Raw genomic sequence first — 22,114 nt, 5'->3', positions numbered from 1 at the left:
TGTGATGGTGTCATTGCTTGGGCTCTGAGAAAGCTTACAGGAAAAAAGAAAACAACATCAGACAAACCTCACCAAAAAACTAAGGAAAATTTTCAACTACATCTTTTAATCAAATATGAATGGTTCCAAGCCATTAAATAATGTTGAAAAGACAAACTTTCTAGTTTAAACTCAACTAAATATTCCTGATTTTAAGCCAGTACTCACTGAAGCCAAGGACGTTTTCTTGATTTGTTTCTGCTTCCTGTCTTCACTGCTCCTAAATTCCAAAAGTAAGTCATCCAGTAACTGAGTTCCAACAATCCTAGCACTCAAGTTTTACCATCCTTTTGAAACAGTCCTTTGCATATATAGCGGGGGAAACTTAGTTCCTACAGCAGAACCTTCTCAGGAAAACTCTTAACCACTCAGCATTTCAAACCGGAGTTTAACAGGGTGACTTTTCTACATACAGCAAATTACACCACTTAACTCCTGAAAAGAGTGGAAAGGTTTCAGAAATATTTGAGAACATCTGCGAAAGACAGCTGGGACAAACATACAAATAAATGAAGAATACACCAATTCCATTTATGTTATGAAGATGTTTTCCTTCAACTCATCCAGTCATTTCACATTTGTGAAATCATTTTATTTCAGAGCAAATTCTAAGCTTATAATATTAAGTCTTAAAATGTTACAATATTTACAAGAAAGACGGCAGAGAAAACTTGGTGGTATAAATACCTGCCATTAAAAATGGCAAATTAAATTGTTTTGTCTCTTTGAAGATCCTTGTTCAATACTGAACATAACAAGGAGCCCCAATGGAGAAGGCTCCTTATCCTAAATGCTCTACTGTCATAGCTTTAGCCCCTCAACGTTCTTCTTCAAGTTCAGCTGCTCCTTTTCTTGTCTTCTTTTCTCCAGTTTGAAGGCTAATTTGTTAGCTTTCTTCTCCATTCTTCGTTCCTGTAGAAGAATACCGTTATGTTATTCAAATCTTTAAACCTATGAAGAATAATTTTACAGAAGACAATTTCCACAATCATCCCTCCACCACAAGCTCTTTATACATCTCCCATTTGAGAAAAGCTTTACCTTGCGCTCCTCTTTTATAGCTTGCTTTCTTGCTTTTTTATCTTCTTTGCTTTCATTTTTAGATCGAGGTTGGGTTGACACCTTTGGCAGATCACTGCCATTAATCATCTGCATTCGTTCAACTTGCTTTGCTGTGAGTCCTTTCTTAGGTAAGACATTGAGAGGTATTCCTGTTTTAGAAGATATTTGGATTTGTTTGGGCTGAAATAAAAATAAAATCATACTAAGGTCACTTCCCATTCCTATTAAAAAACAGTTCACTGTTGCCTTTCCCTGTGCTGCTAGCCACAAAGGGGTAAAGCCACTGTGAGAAAAACATTCTATTTTCTGCACTTTATACTTTAGATAGCTCAGGACCCTAGGACTTACCTTTGGTTGATACTTGATAAGCTGTGGATGGTTATATAAATTTGAGTATGTACCTTTAAAAACAAACAAACATGTACCAATAAGGACATTTTCAATTCAGCAAAACATTACTGAGTTCCTACTATATTACCAACTTTGATGTTTTCATATTTCAAAATAACAATGGAGTTTCTCTTCTAAGTATCTTTAAATTGTTTGCAACTTAGTAATGGGAATATTGCTTTTTCCAAATCATTTTCACAAAATAGTACTTTTTCAATAAATTGATGAACTTAATACTTTGAAATTACTATCATACCTTTAGCAGTAAAATGAACACTAAAATACTTACTACAAATAGATTCACAATCCCACTTCTCTTTGGCTTCTTCAAGAACTACGGTAACAATCTCTTCCTCCTCAGACCCTTCGGGTTCATTCATTAGCAAGTCCTGATCCTCCAGAGGTTCAAGAGTATTCAGTTTTACACAACTTGTAGTTGTTTTTTGAAAATGAAGAGGCAGGAGGGGAAAAAATAACACCACCCATTATTATACTATGTTACTAAAACTGCACTTCAAGAGCTGTGGAAACAATAGCATTAAAAAAAAAAAAATCCTAAAAAAAAAATAAATTAAATAAATTAAAAAAAAAAAAATCCTAGCTCTCCCCACCCACAACTCTCTCCTCCAGCAGGTTTTGAACATTCATTCCACTGACAGAAGAGATCTTTGCAGGGTTATAACACACTGAACGAGTGTTTTAGGAAACCCATGTTTCCTAAAACATGGTTTTTTTTAAAAGCCTCGAAAAGTATTACCCCATTTGTCTCTCCAAAATCACATAATCCACTCAAAATATGTAGCCCTTGTCCTACTATAGGATCTGCAAATGATAGTGATCATGGAGTATCAGACCTATCCAGCAAATGTAAACACCTCATTAGTTTCTTGCAGAAAAATTACCTCAATATGGATGCTGAGCTGAATCACCAAATATCTGGCTGTAAAGTTATGCTAATATGGCTGGAGAGACAAACTCTTTATCTTTCTATGAGCCATAACTATCAACTTCTCAGAATACTTGGCATTTTAGGAAGATGAAAAAAGAAGAGTATATATAATTAGAGGTCAGATTAACTTTCAGCCAAAGAGGCTAACAGCACCACCTCATTCTCCAAGTCGAATGTGACCTCGCACTCCAACTCTAACCCTCAGCTCTTCTATCATGACTCTTAGGTCAAAGCCATAAAGAAAGTGGTTCTCAGTAGGTTTCCACTCAATGTTATAGTCAGCTTCAGAACCTTAATATCAAAATGTGAATCAAAGTTTATGTAAAACATACCATTTTCTTAATATAGTTTCTGACTGGGTGATTTTCTAGATTCAGATATTGTTACAAACTTTATTTAAAAATGCAAAACAAGTAAAAATAAGGAAAAGTCCATGTACTTCTCTGCCTTCTCTTTGTAGTAGTCATTCAAGACTTCCTCTAAGCGGCTGCTGTCTACTTGAATGGAACCTTCCAATTCAGCATTATCCAGAGCTCCAATTTCATCATCATCATATTGCTCATAAAACTGGAGTAGAGAGAGAAAAGATGCCATGAAAAATAATGTATTAAGACTGTAACATTTAAAATGTTATTTTTACATTACTCTTTTTTTAAGATGTTATTTTTTTAAGTGATCTCTATACCCAAAGTGGGGCTCAACTACCAACTCCAAGATCAAGTCACATGCTCCATCAACTGAGCCAGCCAAACACCCTGATTTTAAATTAATTTTATTTCTACACAATATCTAAGCACTACCATGAGATCATAACTACCATTACAATATTGCCAGCGATTAGCACCATGACAACACAATGTGGAAGACATTCGATCCAGTACTTTAAGACTTACACTTAGATTGAAAATAGGATGCCATTTTTTCTTTAAAGATCTTAGAGAGAGAAAAAGAGTACAGGCGAGGTGAGGGGGCAAGGGAGAGAATCTCAAGCAGACTTCTTGCTGAGGGCAGAGCCCGATGCAGGGCTCAATCCAATCCTGGGATGATGACCTGAGCCAAAATCAAAACTTGGACACTTAAGCAACTGAGCCACCCAGCTGCCCTGTAAATAGGCTGCCATTTAATATCAAAGTGAAAGGCAATTCTGTTCAGCTTGGAGAGCACATGGTAGGTAGAAATCTTTACTTCGGAATATTTTATGAGTGTTTTCAAATTTGTTGATTATGCAAAGTAAAAGACCATGTAACTAAACAATCTCCTTTAACCATACAAATTTCAGGGGTGCCTGCCTGGTTCAGTAGGTAGAACACACAACTCTTGATCTCAGTGTCGTTGAGTTCAAGCCCCACACTGGGCATGGAGCTTACTTAAATAAAAAATAAAAATAAATGTACGAATTTCATTCTTGTTTAAATGATGTTTACTGTATTACTCAAACACCGTTAAGACTAAATAGCAGGTGATGTTGACTCCTGAAGAGTAAAGTTGTTTGTAATAGTTTGCCTACTAGTACTCAGTGAAAAGGTAGAAGTTAGAATCTATTAGATTTACCTTGAATGACACCATTCGCTCGTTCATCATTTACTGAATAGCATGAATTCCTACCATATGCCAGACACCATATTAGACCTTGGGATATGTCAGTGAACAGACACACACACAAAACTGAAAGCAATGGAATTTTGTTTATGCTCAGGCCAATGCTTGAGGAAAACAGCATAATCTTAGGGACTGGAGTCAGAGGTTCAGAATCAAAATGTCAAACCTCTCTAAGGAAGTCCACAGATTCCATCAGCTATCTCTGACCTATATGCATTCTTTCTAGAATTAAAACTGGATGGTTTTATAGTCTGTTTTAATAAGACATAAGCTATTTCTAATGCTTAAAGTTCTGGCTTTGAGTTCTAAGGTCATATGAAATTTACCAGGAATTAGTATTAAAAGGGTCCCTTATTTGGAGACCGACCTTACCTTCTCAAATCTCTCATCATGAAGAGTCAGCTGCTCATTTCTCCTCATGACTGAGGATGTTATAGAATATTCAGTAAAGCGACTTTTCGTTTCCTCTTCCCAGAACAAGTGATTTTCTACAGCCCCAGGAGATTTTCCAGGGACAGACATGGCCTCATCTGATGAGCCCACAGAGCCATAGTTATCGTCATCACTACCTCTTTCCTTCTCATCATCCATATCTTCCCACTCACTGTCATCTTCGGCCTCAGATTTCCTAAAGCCAGAGTCATAAATTAACTGTCAAAACAACTTGAGAAACAACAGAACCAAATGACTTTACACAAGTAAAATTTGAGGGTATTTCAGGGAGGATTTCTGTTTAGGCAGGAACAGCTGTGCTGCTTGACCTGTCTGGTATGGCTGGAAAAGTAATGAACCAGCAATCAGGCAACTTGGACTTTAGCCCCACCTATCGTTGGTTTATAAAGACCTCAAGTCTCCCATCTTTTGCTCTAAAATACAAAAATCTAAAACTAAATTCTCTCAAAGGTCTGTTCCAGTTATAACATTCTATAGGTACCAACTGAAGCAGCAATGGTCAGGTCATCCCTGATTCAAAAGAAACAACACATACTGTATATCTGTTCCCTCTTCTTCTGTTGGCTTATTGGCCTGAAGAATAAAATCATCTTCAAGCAGATTGTCTGGATTATCAAAGTCAAAATCATCATCAAGAGCCGCGATAATGTCAGGATCAAAATCCAGCCGAGGTCCTGGAAGGAAAACAAAAATTGAGCAGTAATTCCCGAGAAAACGTGATTCTTTTATGTAACATAATCTAAATGCCTATTATATGACACATTCTACTTATGTATGGAGGATTAAAAAAAATGATTAAAAACTTCAAGTTTGGTCTAGTGAGGAACAGATAGAGAGGGATAACTATAAGAAAATAATATAGGAAGAAAAATACCTCTGGTATCAGTACCCAATTGTAAAAACTGTTGCACTGCAGATCTGCAACATTAAATTCTATTTACTAAAATTCAAGGTTTTTACCTTGAACATGGCCACTGCTTGATTCACCAGCCTCATTTCATATTAATTCTTACCATTCATTCTAGGCATGCTAAAATGTGGTTTCCTATTCACTTTCTCTCAATTCTGCACATACAGTTTCCTGTTTGGAATATTCTCTCCTCCCTACCCCACCCTCCTCCATCCACCTGCCTAACTTCTACCTAAGAAATCAGCTTAGACATCATTTTCTCCAGGGCACCCTGTCCACTTATTAACTAAAGCATTATTTAATCATTTGTACTTCTTTGTAATTTCTTATTTATTGTCCCCCCTTCCCAACTGATGATATATTCCGAGGTAAGAGATTATACTTTATTCTGGTTTAACCCAAGACCTTATCATCTAGTGGCAACCTAAAAATCTACTGAATGAATTCATGAATGAACACTGGTGGCAAACGTTGGTCAATAATTAAGGCAATTTAAGAGAAAATACCAAACAACACTTCTGTGTCTGTTCTAAAATACAATGTTGATATTGCAAAAACAAAAAACCCCAATTTTCCAGTGTATCTGAAAACAGATGGTAAAATGGACTTCTATAAAATACATATGCTCTTAGAAGAAATTCTGAAAGCAGATTAAATCTATATGTATGTTAAGACTAGGTATCATCATTTCCTCTGCAAGAGGTTAGGTCAAGGTTAAAAATTCCCCTAGTAGATTTTCAAAACCAACTTTCTTCTCCAAATAGGAACTCCAAAGACTAAAACTCTATCATTACTATGCTTTCCTTTTTGTAAAACACAGATCAAGTCAGTTGAAAAGTTCAAGAAATCAAGCACACCTGAAACAGGAGCTGCTTTATTCAATAATCCAACATCTTCCTCAAACTCTGATGCAAATACTGATGAGGGCAACTTAATTCCCGTGGTCTTGAAAGAGAAATTACACAATGGTTAGATTGAAAAATACTTCTGAATTACTATCCTGGGTTGAAGTATGCCTTCCGGCCCCCCCCATTCATGTCTACCCAGAAGCTTAGAATGTGACCTTATTTAGGAACAGAATCCTTGCTGATGTAATTAGTTAAAATGAGGTGACAGTGGATTATGGTGGGCCCAAATTCACAGAGGTGTGTCCCTGTAAGAAAGCTACGTGATGACACAAAGACAGGGGGAGAATGACAAGTGAAGCTGAGAGCAGACTGGAATGACAGATCTACAAGCCAAGGAACACAAGTATTGCTGGCAACCACCAAAAACAAGGAGATACGTGAGAACAATGTTCTTGCTCTGAGCCCCCACAATGGAAGCAACACTACTGAAGGCACACTTTCAGACTTCTGGCCTCCAGAGCTGTGAGAGAATAAATTTGTTGTTTTAAGCCACCCAGTGGTAAGGTGTGGTAATTTGTTATGGCAGTCCTAGGAAAACTAATACAACGACGTCCTGCCTTCTGGCTCACTTGTACTCCAGTTAAATATTTGAAACCTGTATATTCTATCGTCCTCTCACAAGCAGCTTCTTAAGAATACTTCACAAAGCCTCCTCCAGCATATTATTCCGTTTAATCTTCGTGAGATATCAGCAAACTGTAGTCAACAAAAGCTAAGAAAGGTCAAATGCCATACCGGCTTCCAACTAGTCTTTAAGTGAGGTTCTGGGATTCAAATCCAGGTTTGGTAATGCCACTCTCAAGTTTCAAAATTTAATCTTTCCTTTCTTAAACTGAGATAACATGCCAATCTCTGATAATGGCACAGCATGCCTCTGAACTGGCTATCTTAAATCTTGGGGTGGTCATAAATCACTTCTTTCCATCCCTATAGCTCTTTGAACTCTCTTGTATACTGTGATTTCACATCAGTCTTTTGGGCACCATCTTACGGTTAACCAAGACACATTACCACTGCTTAGGTAGTACACACTTAACCCAACCTTCATATCACTTCCAAGTTAAAACTCCTTTAGTATTTCATAATGTGACTTTCCTGAACTTAGAAGAGGTTTTGATTTTTCACTCCTGATTTACAAGGTAAGATCAAAGCCTACTACTCTATATATCCAAATTCATTACTTAATAATATGATCTCTTTGTAAATCATATCCCATTCCTCACATCATGGAATAATTCAAAGTAATTTATGAAGTACACACATGCCAGACACTATGATCCATACTACTACCTATGTCCCTTCTGACTGGAATGCTTCCTTCCTCTATCTTCAATACAACCCACCCTTCAGTGCCCAGTTCAGTTCCTCCCTCCTCCATGAAGCTCTTTTGGAACTTTCCTTGGGTGAAATCTCTATTCTTCACACCATACACAATATATCTCAACATGTGCTGGCACATATTATCTAACCGGTCCTTATGCTTTAGTTTGAGCTTTTTGACCAATTACCAATGTGAGGGTCACCACATGCTATCTGTCTCTTGTACCTCACCAACTACCTCTTCCCTAGTCTAGCAGCAGGCACAAAGCTGAGATGTATGTGCTTGTTGGCTCGTGGAGTATGCGGAATTGGAAGCCTCTGGGAAGTATGAGTCAAAAGCTACACAGAGGAGCACACACCAGCCAACTTAGCTTCCAAAGTGTTCCTGGTGGCATAAGCATAGGAAAAAAACTACTTTTCTGCCATACTGTCCTTTTTTAAAATAAAAAACGAAACGAAACAAAAAACAAAACTTTATTGAGACAGAATGAACGTACAATTCAGCCACGTAAAGTGCACAATTTAATGATTTGGGGTATATTATGCTACTTATTAAAAATTATAAAATACACACGTGATTTTGTTTTTTGAGACAATAAGAGAACACGAGCGGGGAGGGAAGCAGCAGAGGAAGAGACAGAATCCCAAGCAGCTCCATGCTCAGTGAGTAGCTTAATGTGGGCTTTATCTCACAACCTTGAGATCATGCCCCGAGCCTGAGCCGACATCAAGTTAGACACTTAACGGACTGCGCCACCCAGGCACCCCACTGTTTTGCTTTGTTTTAAAGAAACTCTGTGATGGGACCCCTGGGTAGCTCAGTGGTTGAGCATCTGCCTTCCGGCTCAGGGCATGTTCCCAGGATCTGGGATCAAGTCCCGCATCGGGCTCCTTATGGAGCCTGCTAATCCCTCTGCCTATGTCTCTGCATCTCTCTGTGTGTCTCTTGTGAATAAATGAACAAAATCTTTAAAACAAACTAACTCTGTGATTATTTAACCGCGGAATGTGGTTAAAAAAAAGGGAGGATCAGCTTGTGTTCAGTGAATTTACCTTTGGAGAGCTTTTAAATCTTGAAAAACAGTCAAAGAATCACACAATTAGGTTAGATAGTAACTTTTTAAAAAAAGAAATGTGTATGTATACTTCTTCTGCAGTAGCTCTGAACTCTGTTGAGTTTGCCCAGCTGCTTTCTACCATGGCAATATCTGCTTTCTTTCAAGTGACAATTGGGCTGCTTAAGCAGAACTACTCTGTAGTGCTTTTGTTTCTAGGGTTTATTCAATTATTTCTAGTTTACTCAATTTCAGTGGTTTTAAAGTCAAAAAAGCACATGGGACTTATCCATATTTTTGCATCATGCTACAGAAAGCAGATGGCATTTTTGTTTTTAAACATAATAACATAATTCACTCACCCTTACAAACATCACTGAAGTGTCCATTTAAGAGCCTTATTCTATCAAAAAGCCAATTAGATAGATTACTTTTGCCCAAAATAAATTAAGGATTAAGAGCTAAGTTTTCAAAAACTAATCTCTCTCTCTTTTTTTTAAGATTTTATTTATTTATTCATGAGAGAGAGAGAGAGAGGGGCAGAGACACAGGCAGAGGGAGAAGCAGGCTCCATACAGGGAGCCCGACGCGGGACTCGACCCCAGGTCTCCAGGATCAGGCCCTGGGCCAAAGGCAGTGCTAAACCGCTGAGCCATCCAGGCTGCCCAAAAACTAATCTCTTAAAAGCCAATACAATTCAGCCAGAAGAATCTGAGAACCTTATTAAGACTCTTCTCCCTAAGATAAAGCTGAATAACTACCGGAACCCCCTCGCTCTCTCCCTGAGAAATGGAAGGAGGTGAGGCACTAAGATACATACCTTACTCCAGATAGTATTGCCTTGGGAAAGAAGAGTAGAAGAGCACCTGGGTGGCTCAGTGGTTGAGCATCTGCTTCTGGCTCAGGTCGTGATCCTCAGGTTCTGGGATGGAGTCCTGGGATAAGTTCCCCACAGGGAGCCTGCCTCTCTCTCTGCCTATGTCTCTTGTCTCTCTCATGAATAAATTAAAAAATGTTAAAAAAAAAAAAAAAAAGTAAAAGTAGAGTACAGAAGCTGGTTGTTATGACAGAGATGTAGGAGTGGGGTATGCAGCCTTACAAGAGAGCTACAATCTAGGAAATGAATGAACAGCTCCACTCACTACCTTCCTTTGGGATAATACCTTAAAGCTAACCCTTTTGACTCTCCTTAAGCAACAAACTATAGACTGGAGGAGCTATGATTACACTTCCCCAAGGAAAAGAATGCCTAGACCATGAGAGGAGTAGAGAATGAGAAGGAGAAATTGGCATCCTTTTTAGCTCTTCTTATTTGTTAATAAACCCAATAAATGAGTATCATTTTTTAAAGTGCCAGGTGATATCAAGTTCACAGGAAAACTTACTGTATACTAATACTAAATAAAATGAAAAAGGCATAAGACACGGGCATCTTTAATATAAATGGGGAAAATTAAATTAGTGGTGCTAATTTCATGTAAGTATGTACTCTCATTTACACTTAAAAAATTAAAGTGGACTGCATTTGTTGAGAAGAGTAACAGGAACTTCATTACAATCTACTGCTTCGCTTCTCTTATGTTAGCCTGCAGCTTTTTACAACTGTTAAAGATCTGAACATTCTGCAAAGATTAAGTTCTACCTTAGAAGACAGTTTATGACATTGAATAGTTGCTAACATATATGATGTGAGCCACTTTTCTTCTATTGAAAGATGTTATCTAGCACGACTACAACTATTAATCAAAGTTCTAACCCCATCAAAGGTGGTTATTTTTTTAAAGACTTATTTGAGAGAGAGCATGCATGAGCACATGCACATGAGCAGGAGGAGGAGACGGAGAGAGAGTACTAAGCAGGTTCTAGAGCCTGACTTGAGGCTTGATCTCACAACCCTGGGATCACGACTTGAGCTGAAACCAAGAGTCAAGACGCTTAACCAACTGAACTACCTAGACACCCCAAAAGCACCTATTTTTGACAGATTCCACCAAAAAAAACAGGCAGCCTACCCTCTCCTGATGGACATACCTGCACACACATATATAATTTTAAGTAGGGCATGGCTTATTTTTGTGTTCTTAAGACTGATACCATTTCTTGCCTCAGTTATCTTGATTTATAAGTGATTTCTTCACTTGCTCCCAAATACATTGATAAAAAAAGTCTTACTGAAATTACTAAAGTTTCCTCTTTTTCGTCTCTTCTGTTGGGTGCACTGATGGTACTTGTGGGAATAAGCTCTGAGGGCCCAGATGGTTCCTTAAGGTGCTGCAGATAGTCATAGTCATCATCAAAGAACACGCCATACTTCCTCTGTTCTGCTCGCCTTTCTTCATCATTTACCTAGGATGATATACAAAATGGAATTAGTACCTCTTCCAAGCATAAGCCACAGGAACCTTCTAGTGAACACAGCTTTCAGAATAGGACACAGATGTCATGTGAACATTTGGCTGACAAGAATGAGACAAAGAATTCTTGACAAACTCAAACAAAACAAAACACCCCAAAACCCCACAGCTTCTAACCCTGAGTGCTATATAAAATTTAAATGGAATGAAAACAATTCCTGATTCTATTAGACAGTTCCGTGCAACAATTCAAGCAAAGATAGGAAAAAAAGAAAAGTGTTGGTGAGGATGTGGAAAAAAAGGAACCCATGTGCACTAATGCTAGGAATATAAACTGGTGAAGTCACTGTGGATAACAGAACGGAAGTTCCTCAAAAAACTAAAAATAGGAATAACATACAATCCAATAACTATTCATCCAAAGAAAATGAAAACACTGATTTATAAAATATATAGATTCCTATGTTTACTGCAGCATTACTTACAACAGCCAAGATATGAAAGCAACCCAGGTATCCAATGACAGATGAATGAATAAAGAAGATGCAGTACACACATGATGGAATATTACTCAGCCATCAAAGAGTGAGATCTTGCCATTTGCAACATAGATGGACCTAGAGGGTGCTATGCTCATTAAAGTAAGTCGGAGAAAAACAAATACCATATAATTTCACTCATATGTGGAATCTAAAAAAGGAAGAAACAAGCAGAAACATCTGCAAATACAGAAAACAAAACTGATGGCTGCCAGAGGGGAGATGGTGGGGATAGGCAAAATGAGTGGAAGGGAGTAGGAGATACAGGCTTCCAGTTATGGAAAGAATAAGTCATGAAAATAAGAGGTATAGCATAGGGAATATAGCCAATGGTATTATAATAGCATTGCAGAGTGACAGTTACTACAGTTGCAGTGAGCACAATGTAACACACAGACTTGTCAAATCACTACACTGTTCACCTGAAATTAGTGTAACACTGTATATCTAGCTCTTCTTCAATTAAAAAAAATTCAAGCCAAGAAATACACATTGTTTCATCATGTACTTAGGAGGGTTAACAGACTAAAGGGCCTTGAAAATCAAGTACAATTTCTTGTATTTATATGCCAAAAAACTTCTCAACATACAACACAAACAGGCTTTCCTAAAAAGCTAACAATGGTTAAAGTTCCCCAAGACTTCCTTTAAAATTTGCCCATACTTACACTCTGACAATTATCAAATCAACATTTTCAAGGCTTCCTGGCATTTTCTTTCTTTTTTTTTAAAGATGTTATTTATTCATGAGAGACACAGGCAGAGGGAGAAGCAGGCTCCATGCAGGGAGCCTGATGTGGGACTCGATCCTGGGACCACGGGATCACGCCCTGAGCCAAAGGCAGAGGCTCAACCACTGAGCCACCCAGCGTCCCGCTTCCTGGCATTTTCTAAAGCTAATTCATGAGTTCTAATGTTTTACACTTCGTGAGATGCGTGCTGAGGAGGCAAAACAGGAGTTTGTGGTTTTGAAATGATAGGATCTTAGGGAAAGAAAGCAGAGATATGTCCTAAATAATATCATGCAGCACTGTAGCTGGTTTAGTAAATATTTACTGTTACTGTTACAAGATTTGCTCATTAAAATACCTCAAAAAAGGTGTTCTTCCCTCTCAATCCAATATACAAGACAAAAAAATCAGCACATTTACTGAAAATTAAGTCATCAATTTTGTTTCCCAGAAAAATCACAGTTGTTGGATAAACAGCAGCTGTCCAACAATTTATTTAGAAGCTATGCACAGTCCACCTGCAAACTTATCGGCTGAAGAACAGAACCTACTTTCTGTGTGGGTAACAGAACTCTCTGGGGTGCAGTCTCATCTGCTGCTAAAGGATCTCGTTGACTCCGGTGGACCAGGTGAAAAGATACAGCCTTCTTCTTTTCTATAAAAGGCTTTTTCTTCCTGTGAGGCTTCAAAGGAACAGAATGAGAACAAGCCATGAGAACAAAAATAAACAAACAAAAGGCAGCAACAAAACCATACTCCATATACGAACCTTCAGTAAGTTATGTGAAGGATCAAAAGGTTTTTAAAACTTCTATCTCTGTAGTAGGCAACATCAACAGTGTTCAACAAAACCTGTACTTACCTTCCTGCAATGTACATTTGAAGGCACTTTTACTCTGTGCCAAACTTCGTTATGGCCGCTGAGAATACAGCAATGAGAAGGTCAGAGTCCCTCCCTATTCTTACCAAGCAAATCATCCAAAACAAAAGGTTTTAAGAAAATAAAACGGTGATATGCAAATGACTGAAAATTACTTTAGTCTGCAGGGTCAGAGGAGGTCCCTGACAGGTTGAACCAGAATGACAAACAGCCTGCCACAGGAAAATCTGGGAAAAGACCGTTTCAAGCAAGTTACGCACCTGTTGCACCTATTAAATGAAACCTGGACTACACAGCTCAAGTTAAGTAAGATCCATCATCTCTTTCTACACTCTTACTACCCTCCCCAACCTTGGCTTTCCAACCTGAGAAAGCATCATCCCAGGTTTTGGCCCAACCTTAGGCTCTCCCTCAAGCTCCCTATGCCCAGAGCAAACACAAGATGAGCAGACAGACAACTGCCACTCCAACATCTTTAGAACCCAGCCAACTCTCCCTCCTCCCGATTGCAAGCAGCCCAGGAGGGAGTGTCTGTGTCCAGCGCTGACATGGTTTCTAGGCCCCTCCGGAGAAAGGGAAAGCCACTCTCTCTTCTTCCCACTCCCCAGCGACGCTCGGCTGTGGGAGACGCCTTCTGAACTGCAAAGGATGCCCAGAGGGGAGAGGGCGATCAGCCCGGGGCCCTGGGCCGCAAGCCGCCTCCCGCACCTTCGGGCCAGCCCTCCCGGTTCCTGCCCTCAGTCGCCACTGGCACTCGAGCAACCAGCCTGGCGCCGCCAAAACCAGAGCGCCCCGTCCCCGAGACAACGAGGCCTGCTCACCATGTTGCAGCCGCGCGGCGCTCACCCGGAGGAGGATGACAGCACTCTCCGAGCCCCGGGGAAGCGACTCCGCAGCACACGGAAGCCGGCGAGGCCCCGCTCCCAGCCGCGTCCCCAGGCCGCTCCACACGTGCAACCCCGGAATCCGGACCGGAAGTAAGGCGCGGACCGTGGAAAGGGGCCAATCGCCGAAGAGCTGAAGGGGCCGCGGCCGGAAGTTACCCAGAGCTCGCTCGGCCCAACGATCGCGAGAAGCTGTCGGGAGGCGGGGCTGTTGTCCCCGGGAGGGCGGGGCTTTTCCGGCCAAAATTAAGCGAACTGGGAAAGCGAGTCGTAGGCGCGTTTGTGGCCGTGAGGCGCGAAAGAGGGGTTGGTGTTCCTGGGGGAACTTGCTTTTGTAGCGCCCTCTACTGAGAACAGACGTGACATCTAGTTATCCCCAGGACAGTTGTATCCCCTGCCTACTCCCGAGCGCGACTCACGCCCACACACCTTAGGACGGTGTCCACCCTCCCGCGTCCCTGGGGTTTCCGGTTCCGTGTCTGAGGGGCTGGCGCGGAGTTGGTTGCCTTAGCAACGGAAGGTCGGGCCCCCGCTCTTCGGGGCTGCCTCCTGCCTGATCAGGTCTTCGTTCCAAGGTCCGGTGAACAAAACCCTTGACAATCTGTTGACAGTAGAAGCATTTGAACTGATAGATTTGGAATCTCTTCGGTGTTTACATACCTTGTAAGGAGGTTATGTGAAATGTTTATTTTCTTCCAAGTCGTCCGTCAAATGTTTTAACGTGTAAACAGAGAGGCTATCATCACACCTGCTTGGGAGGATTTCAGGCAGGTGCTGGCACATTCTCACAGCTTTTCCTGGGAACGCACTCATGGTTTTATCCGCAGATCTTTCCTCAAATTGGTGTTTCCCCTTCCCAATCTCTGGCGTCTTTACAACGTCTGAGTTATCTTGGATTGTCTTTATGTCCCCCTATCACCTCTATAAATATTTGTGGAATATCACTCCTTTATTACAATAAAACTTAAACGACCAATTTAGATGAGGGCCACAGAAATTGTCTTGGGATAATGCTTCGTAACACAGGATACTTAACACTCCTACGTGCAGGACGTTCAATATAAGCTTCAAGAGGGCAGGTTTTGTTTTGTTTTGATCTGTTTTATTTACTACTGTGTCTCTCTTTCTTCAGGTCCTAGAACAGTGCCTGGCACATATACTCAATAAATATTTGTTTCAATGAATTAATGTGCTGGCTCTTTACTTGAATTATTCCACGTCTTCTTTACCAAACACTATGAGAGGCACTATTATTATTTTCATTATCTTACAAATACTAAAACCGAGGTACAGGAAAGTTGAGTAACATTCTCAAGTTCACACAGATATTCAACGGCAGAGAATGGATTCATTTATTTTATTTATTTTTTATTTTTTTTTTACCACCAATAAACAAGGATTTATTTGGAAATTTCCAACCTGCCAGAAGTGGCACTTGCCAAGCCCTGGGGTCCACCCTCCTACCAAGCTCCAAGGGGCAACACGGTCCTCCCCACCTCCCCCCTCACACCCCCCGCCCTCCACCGTGTGGAGCACACACCCGTGTACCTCAGGCCATGCCAGAGAACTGCAGTCCCCTCCGAGGAGGCTCCACCACCTTGGGCTCCTGAGCTAGGGTGACAGCCCTCTGGCATCCGAGGAGATGATGGTGGCCAGAGCCGCTTGCATAGATTGAGGAAAGAAAATACGGAAGGAGGCACCAAACAGGACTCCCTGAAAACCCCAACTTACCCCTGTACAAAAAAGTGGCTCCCGCATAGAAAAACCTGCTTCCCACATAGTGCAAATACCCAAAGGAAAGGAAAAAACCGGCAGCAAGGCTGGGCTGGTAGGAATGGCGAAGAACTTTGGTTTAGAAAGGCTAGGAAGAGTGTGAGCTGTGCTCCTCTTCCTCACCCAGCTCCCCAGAGCCAGCTCTCACACTGGCCCCAAGGAGGTCTGTAAACAAGCAAAGCCAGCAGGCCTGGTTCTGAAATGTCTCCATGCCAATGTCAAAGTACAGCCTCCAGCGGACCTACTTGGGCCTGCCTGCCTGCAGGGAGCAGAGGAGGCATCTCTTGTGAACCCATTTAAAGCCAAAGTATGAAGTAAGTATAAGGCTTTGGGGACCAAAGCAACAAAGAATCCTATCACTACATTTATGAAACTATAGCTGGGGAGCATAGGGTAACAGGACAGAGCCCTCACCCCATCCTTAGCCTATGTGTCTGTGGTCCCAGAGAGTGGTCCCCTTCCAGGCAGAGGAGGAGTTCCCTGAGCGGTTAGGTCAAGCGGATTCCCAGCACCTGTTCCAGTTCTTGCCTTCGCTGCTGCACCTTGGCAAAGATGTGCTTCCCCACTGCTTCCTGGGCCCAGGGCTGGTGGTAGAAAGCAGCTCGTCTCTCCTCCCCAGGATTCCCAATCACATCAGTGATGATCTTGAGGTCTCGGCGCTGAGAACAGAGCCATTCCTGGATGAAGTCCTGAGGGTCCGTGCTAAAGCTGAGCATGAAATCCCTCTGGGTCTTCAGCTGGTTGATGGACTCAATGGTCTCATGGATCTCGACATCGAGGGAGGCAATCTCCTGCTGATTGGTGGTAGAGGCCAGAAAATTGCTCATCTGGGCCTTGAGTGGGTCATCTACCTCCACATCAATGTCGTAGCATGCTGTCTTCTTCTGGTTGTTAGGGTCTACGCTAATGACATGGTTGATGACAATGGGGTCTGGATGCTGCAGCAACCCAGCCAGCTTCATGGGAATCTCAGAGAAACGAAGTCGGCCACAACTGAAGATCTGGCGGAAGTAACGGTTGCAATTGATGTACTCGTGCTCGTGCCCGTCCTGCAGTTGGTTGTGTTTGATATAAAGCCAAAGAGCCTGCATGATGGCCGCCCTTGTCTGTGTGTGCACCCCCAGCAGCCTTGCCAGTCGGGGGTCCAACTTGTACTGGGGAGGCTGATGATCTAGCATGAGCAGGAGGGTGCACTTGACGTTGAGGTCTCCAGGCCGTTTGACCTGGAGGCCATCAGTCTCCTGGGTGGTGGGCATCCAGTGCCACTCTACCAGGTGGTTGTCAGGCCCGTATAACTCTTTGTCCAGCTCAATGACGAGGCTCTTAAAGAATGAAGAAAACTTCCTCTTCTGTTTGCTAGGATCATCCAGCAGTTTTCCCTCCACTCGGAGTTCCCAGGAAGCCACCTTGTCCCCTGCAGGGGTTCCCCCAGGGGGCCCCGCGGTGCCCGCAGTATCGCCTTCTGCCTTGCTGGGACTGAACGTATTGGAAGTATAGATGCGCAGCTTCCGTTTTTGCGTCAGAGGCTTTTTGATGGCCAGAGAATGGATTTAAACGTGAGTCTGACTAGAGCCTGACCACTTAACCATATTGCTTGTTTTTTTTTTTTTTAAGTTTAAGCAATATTCTTTTACTATATATATTTACTGATCTAATACTAACATTAACACACTGTATTCACTGTATTTGTTACGTCATTTAATTCCTTTGATAAACGTGTACTTAGATGACAATTAGCCTATCTTATAGAGGCTGAAGTTCAGAGTATTGAAGTGGCTTGCCTAAGATCACACAATAAAAGGAAAGTTTAGATGTGTAGCCCATCAGTCTGGTTAGGAAGGCTATATCCTTAACCATGTGCTGCACTGCCTCCATATGGCAGGGAACCAGCCAGAAAATTCTATCCATCCCACCTTTTTAAATATCCAAAGGTATCGCCTCATTAACGCTTTTATCAAATTTATCATTTTTAGTACTCCTATCCAATCATATCATTTCTCTGTATAAAACCTTGAAATGTCTACCTTCTGGCCTCAGGATAAAGTCCAAACTCATTTGCATGGCAGCCAACAGTTTCTATCATTTGGCCTGTATCCACCAACTTAGCATCATATCTCCTTATCCCCCACCATTCTGATAGGGCACCATTCTGACTCAGCCCTATCAGAATGCAGTTCCCTAATATACCTAAAAGAGATCGACTTTGCAATGCTCATCTAAAAATCTCTTGCTCTTGTCTCCCTGTTCTTCAAGTGTTAGCCTAGCCATTTCTGCCTCTAGGAAACTTACGCTCCTCAAAACTAGGGCCCAACCCAGATGCTCTCGCTGTATGCTGTAATTAGCCTACGCAGTTATACCAATTGTAAAGCCATACTATTTTCATCTGTCTTTAGACCCAAACTGAAATAACCAACTTGAGGTCAAGAATTTTTGTCTTGCCTAATTTATTTCCCTAGGGCATAGCATAGCAAGGACTTATTAATAATTGTACTGTTCAAAGCACTTTACATATATTTACTCTTTAAATTCCTAAAGAAGGATTTAAGAGATTTACTACCGTTATCCTTTTGTTATATATAGATCAGAGACTGAGGAACAGTTAAGTGGAGTTTTGCCCGAGAGCACAAAGCCATTAAGGGAAGCAGCCAAAATGTGAACTCAGGTGTAGTTTGAGAGTCACACCCTTAACCATTACAATATACCCCATCTCAAAAAGCCAACACATATAGTGAGCTAACATGTGTTTGAGCCTGTTCTGAATACTTGATATATATTAACTCATTTAATATGTGTTGAATACAGTCTCTAGAACAATGCATTCATTAAAATGGTATATATGCAAAACCCTGGCTCGTCTTAACATAGAAAAACATTTCCTATAATTAAAATCACCCATAACTGGAATATTATAGTAATGATAATTAATTGAAACCATACTTCTAGAATATTATTAGTATGTTCTAATAAATGGCATCCATTTCAAAATGATTAAACAGAATTTTAATAAATTCATTTTAATTAAGTTGATTTTAATTCCCGATTTAGTCTAGGCTTTGAAAATTTTTGTATTTTCCGTGTGAAATGAATTTGCCTTTTGAAACCATGTTTACCATCTTAGCACCATTTATGTCACATTCAGCAGTGGTTCTCCATCAGTATTGCTCAAGGACCCCCAGACCAGGAAACCAATGTACACAAAAGTGGAGTAAACTTGCTTAAATATAGCCAAGCTAACTAGACACTAAAGCAGTAACTCTAGAAATTATAAATTATATGCTTGACAATATTAATAGAGCGTATGGAGCTAGTTAATTTATAAAAAGGGAAAGAGCATCAAGATGGATGTAGCAGGATGTTCAATCGAGAATAATAAAGCAATTACAATTCCACTAGTAAGGGATTAGTTGAAAAAAATTTATACTGTGGTCTATTGTGAAGTTGTTCTAAGGAAGAGGCAGTTTGACACACACAGTCCCTTAGCCAGAAAAAAAAGCAGACCATAGAACACCGTGAAAATGGCATTATTTTGTTAGTAATTATAAATAGAAAAACATTTTACAAAGAAATATCCTAGTGCAAGCACTGGAAAATACCAGTCAACTATGCACCAAACTGCCCATAGCAATTTTCCATGAGGAGTAGAGACAATAGGAGCTTTAGATGTCCATTATGTATAATCATAAACAATGGAAAAATATACAGCTATTTACATTGTTTTATATATTTTATTGTTTATATGTTTTTAGTGAGGATTTAAAAAATTTTACATTTGGTAAAAAAAGTAAAGATACTTAAAAACCAAAATGTGTGCACCTGGCTGGCTTAGTCTATAGAGCATGAGTCTCTTGATCTCTGGATTGTGAGTTCGAACCAGCCATGTGGAGTGTAGAGATTAAAATAAAATCTTAAAAGACACCAAAAATAAAAACAAAGATGGGACAGATTAGATACTAATATCAGTTCAGTACACATTGTTAAAGGATACTTTTTAAATGATAAATCCATGACTCCCATATATATGCACAAACTGAGGACATATAAAGATTTTATTTAAAACATCATAATGAGGGTTACATAGCATGTTACAATTAGCTCAGAGGACCATCTAAAGAAGAGACACATTTACAGAGAAGGAATATTGAGAAGAATGTGCAAATGGAGACAAAACTGGCTTCTTCCCCAGTGACCCAGGGAAGACAGTTGAACCTTTACTAGACAGAAATGTATGTGTCTGGAGACAAGAATTATTCGACATTACTGTCAGCTTTCTACAACTTACAAAGTTGTAAAATAGCTCAAAGGCAAGGAAAGGTGCATGGTCCTCATAAATCCAGAATTAGAAGGGTGTACTTGTCTGAAAATGAATCATTTTCCAATGAAACACAAATTTCCCCCTCTAATATTAAACAACAGCAGTAGTATGCTTGGTACACTAACCAAAATCAGACGGTGGTTTGTTCCACTTTCATGGTGTAACCTGAGGCAAATGGACTTCCACTTACCAGAATGTAAACTGGGAATGATAATATTATGAATGCTGACCTTTTAGGAATTATTGTTGGATTCAATGAGACAATATGTTTTAAATGCTGGGACCTGTGCCTGGCCTGTGTTTGTGCTCAGGGAAGGTTAGCTGTTGTCCACTTCCCAGGTAAGTATTGACCTAATTTCTTTGTTGCCTCAGGTTGGCCATCTCCTGAAACTAGGGCTCCCAGCACCTGGGGTTTGTCAGAGAATATGTGCTTTGGTTCAGATCAGATTCACATCATGGAATCTGTTAGCTTGCATTTTGACCCAACTTGTCAGCTTCTTCAATCTTAATCCTTCTGCTTTCCCTCAAATCCTGGTATCCTTTAGGTCCTTTATATTACATACTTAGATTATTTTACGAGCTTCTGGTCCCTGGTAATTGTACATTCTTTAAAGTTCCTTTTAGCAGCACAAACTCTTCATATTGCCGGGCCTTTTGTTTACTAACTCCTGTTCTTTGAGTCAAAAGTACATACATTTCATTGTTGAATACGCTTAGGAAATGTTAATCCAAATTATTTTTTTACTGTGCCTTTCTAGTTAAAACATGAATTTTGAGTTTTCTTTGGTATGTTTCAGTCATGCTCATTCTAGCTTTGGGCTATTAAAAGCTCACAAGTCATTATTAGTCTCCTTTCTTTTGAGTGACAATGACACTATTGAAACCGTTGACAACTTTGGTAATTAGATCATGATGAATTTAACTCTATGCTTTCAGTTACATGAGAAATGAGACTAACACCATTATATTTTTTACAGTTTTATTTATTTGAGAGAAAGAGAGAGCATATGGGGTACAGAGGGTCAGAGGGAGAGGGAGAATCTCAAGCAGACCGCCACCCCCACCTCGACCCGAGTGTGGAGCCTTTGGCAGGGCTCAATCTTACAACCCTGAGATTGTGACCCTGAGATCATGACCTGAGCTGAAATCAAGAGTCAGATGCTGAACTGACTGAACCACCCAGGCACCCCAAATTATCACTATTACTACTGAGTGATTATCCCTGCCATTCCATCAATGAAGTCATACTGGAAACGTGGGTGAGACATGGACCTCTAATTCCTCCATTACTGTGTTCCCTATGCTTGTGGTATGAGCATCTCATTGTGCTGAGTGTAAGTCTTATGCTTAAAGGTAAGTTTTCTTTTCTTTTGTTTTGTTTTTTAACACCGCATAGCACTTAAATGTAAACTAACTTCTTCATCCATGGCTGAATTAAAGAACCAGCCACATATTTCACTGTTGAAGTAAAAGTAGGTATTTGAGGCAATATATTTTCAAATATAATTTTTGCTTTACAATTTAAACCTCTAAATGAAGCACTACTCCATTTTACTTAAAATTGCTCCAGTAAAACCTAGTTAAATTAAAAAATATATACATCTTTCAAAGCACTCAGATGATGTGCAAATGAAATGATTTTACAGCCTTAAAGACAAAGTCAAGTAAAGAAAAAATAGTTTATTAAATTTTCATTGTAGTAATTAATTTAGTCATAATCTACATTATCTGTTGGGAGGTTTATTCATTTCCACAGCTTGTTACCTGTGCTAATGATCCTCAACTTCCTCTGTGTAGGCCAGACCTTTTACCTGACCTTTAGACTCATATATCCAACTGAATACTATACATCTGTCTACATGTGGATGTCCCGACAGGCAGGCAACTCAAACCGACTTTCAAAATTAAATGCCTCACGTCTCCATACCTCTTACCTTCTCCTTCCTGGGATCCCTG

General features: G+C 40.3%; 1 protein-coding gene, 1 long non-coding RNA gene and 1 pseudogene across 2 annotated transcripts; 1 reads left to right on the top strand and 2 right to left on the bottom strand.

Moving 5' to 3' along the window:
* Positions 1-27: 27 nt before the first annotated feature.
* LOC140633656 (uncharacterized) lies at positions 28-3,842 on the top strand. The gene is made up of 2 exons (XR_012031234.1): positions 28-272; positions 2,901-3,842. It is a non-coding gene; the product is annotated as an uncharacterized lncRNA (long non-coding RNA).
* On the bottom strand, positions 87-14,245 carry LTV1 (LTV1 ribosome biogenesis factor). Its single transcript, XM_072826271.1, has 11 exons — positions 14,011-14,245; positions 12,861-12,992; positions 10,858-11,031; positions 6,260-6,347; positions 5,028-5,166; positions 4,412-4,667; positions 2,880-3,007; positions 1,781-1,920; positions 1,450-1,502; positions 1,081-1,281; positions 87-951 (listed from the first exon to the last, which is right to left on the bottom strand). Exons 1-11 carry the CDS (start codon positions 14,011-14,013, stop codon positions 841-843), a joined length of 1,425 nt encoding a protein of 474 aa, XP_072682372.1. The 5' UTR covers positions 14,014-14,245; the 3' UTR covers positions 87-840.
* Positions 14,246-15,595: 1,350 nt separating this feature from the next.
* Positions 15,596-17,396, bottom strand: LOC140604247 (SWI/SNF-related matrix-associated actin-dependent regulator of chromatin subfamily D member 2 pseudogene; annotated as a pseudogene).
* Positions 17,397-22,114: the final 4,718 nt, after the last annotated feature.

Source organism: Canis lupus, chromosome 1, assembly GCF_048164855.1.
Source record: "Canis lupus baileyi chromosome 1, mCanLup2.hap1, whole genome shotgun sequence".
In the NCBI taxonomy this organism is placed as follows: domain Eukaryota; kingdom Metazoa; phylum Chordata; class Mammalia; order Carnivora; family Canidae; genus Canis; species Canis lupus.
Note: the sequence above shows the minus strand (reverse complement) of the source record. Positions and strands in the feature narration are given on the sequence as shown.

Coding starts and splice junctions, on each gene's coding strand:
- LTV1 (XM_072826271.1), bottom strand. Junction 5,167..6,259: donor TAAAGCAGCTCCTGTTTCAG/GTGTGCTTGATT, acceptor TTTTCCTTCCAG/GACCTCGGCTGGATTTTGAT. Junction 952..1,080: donor CTATAAAAGAGGAGCGCAAG/GTAAAGCTTTTC, acceptor ATTCTTCTACAG/GAACGAAGAATGGAGAAGAA.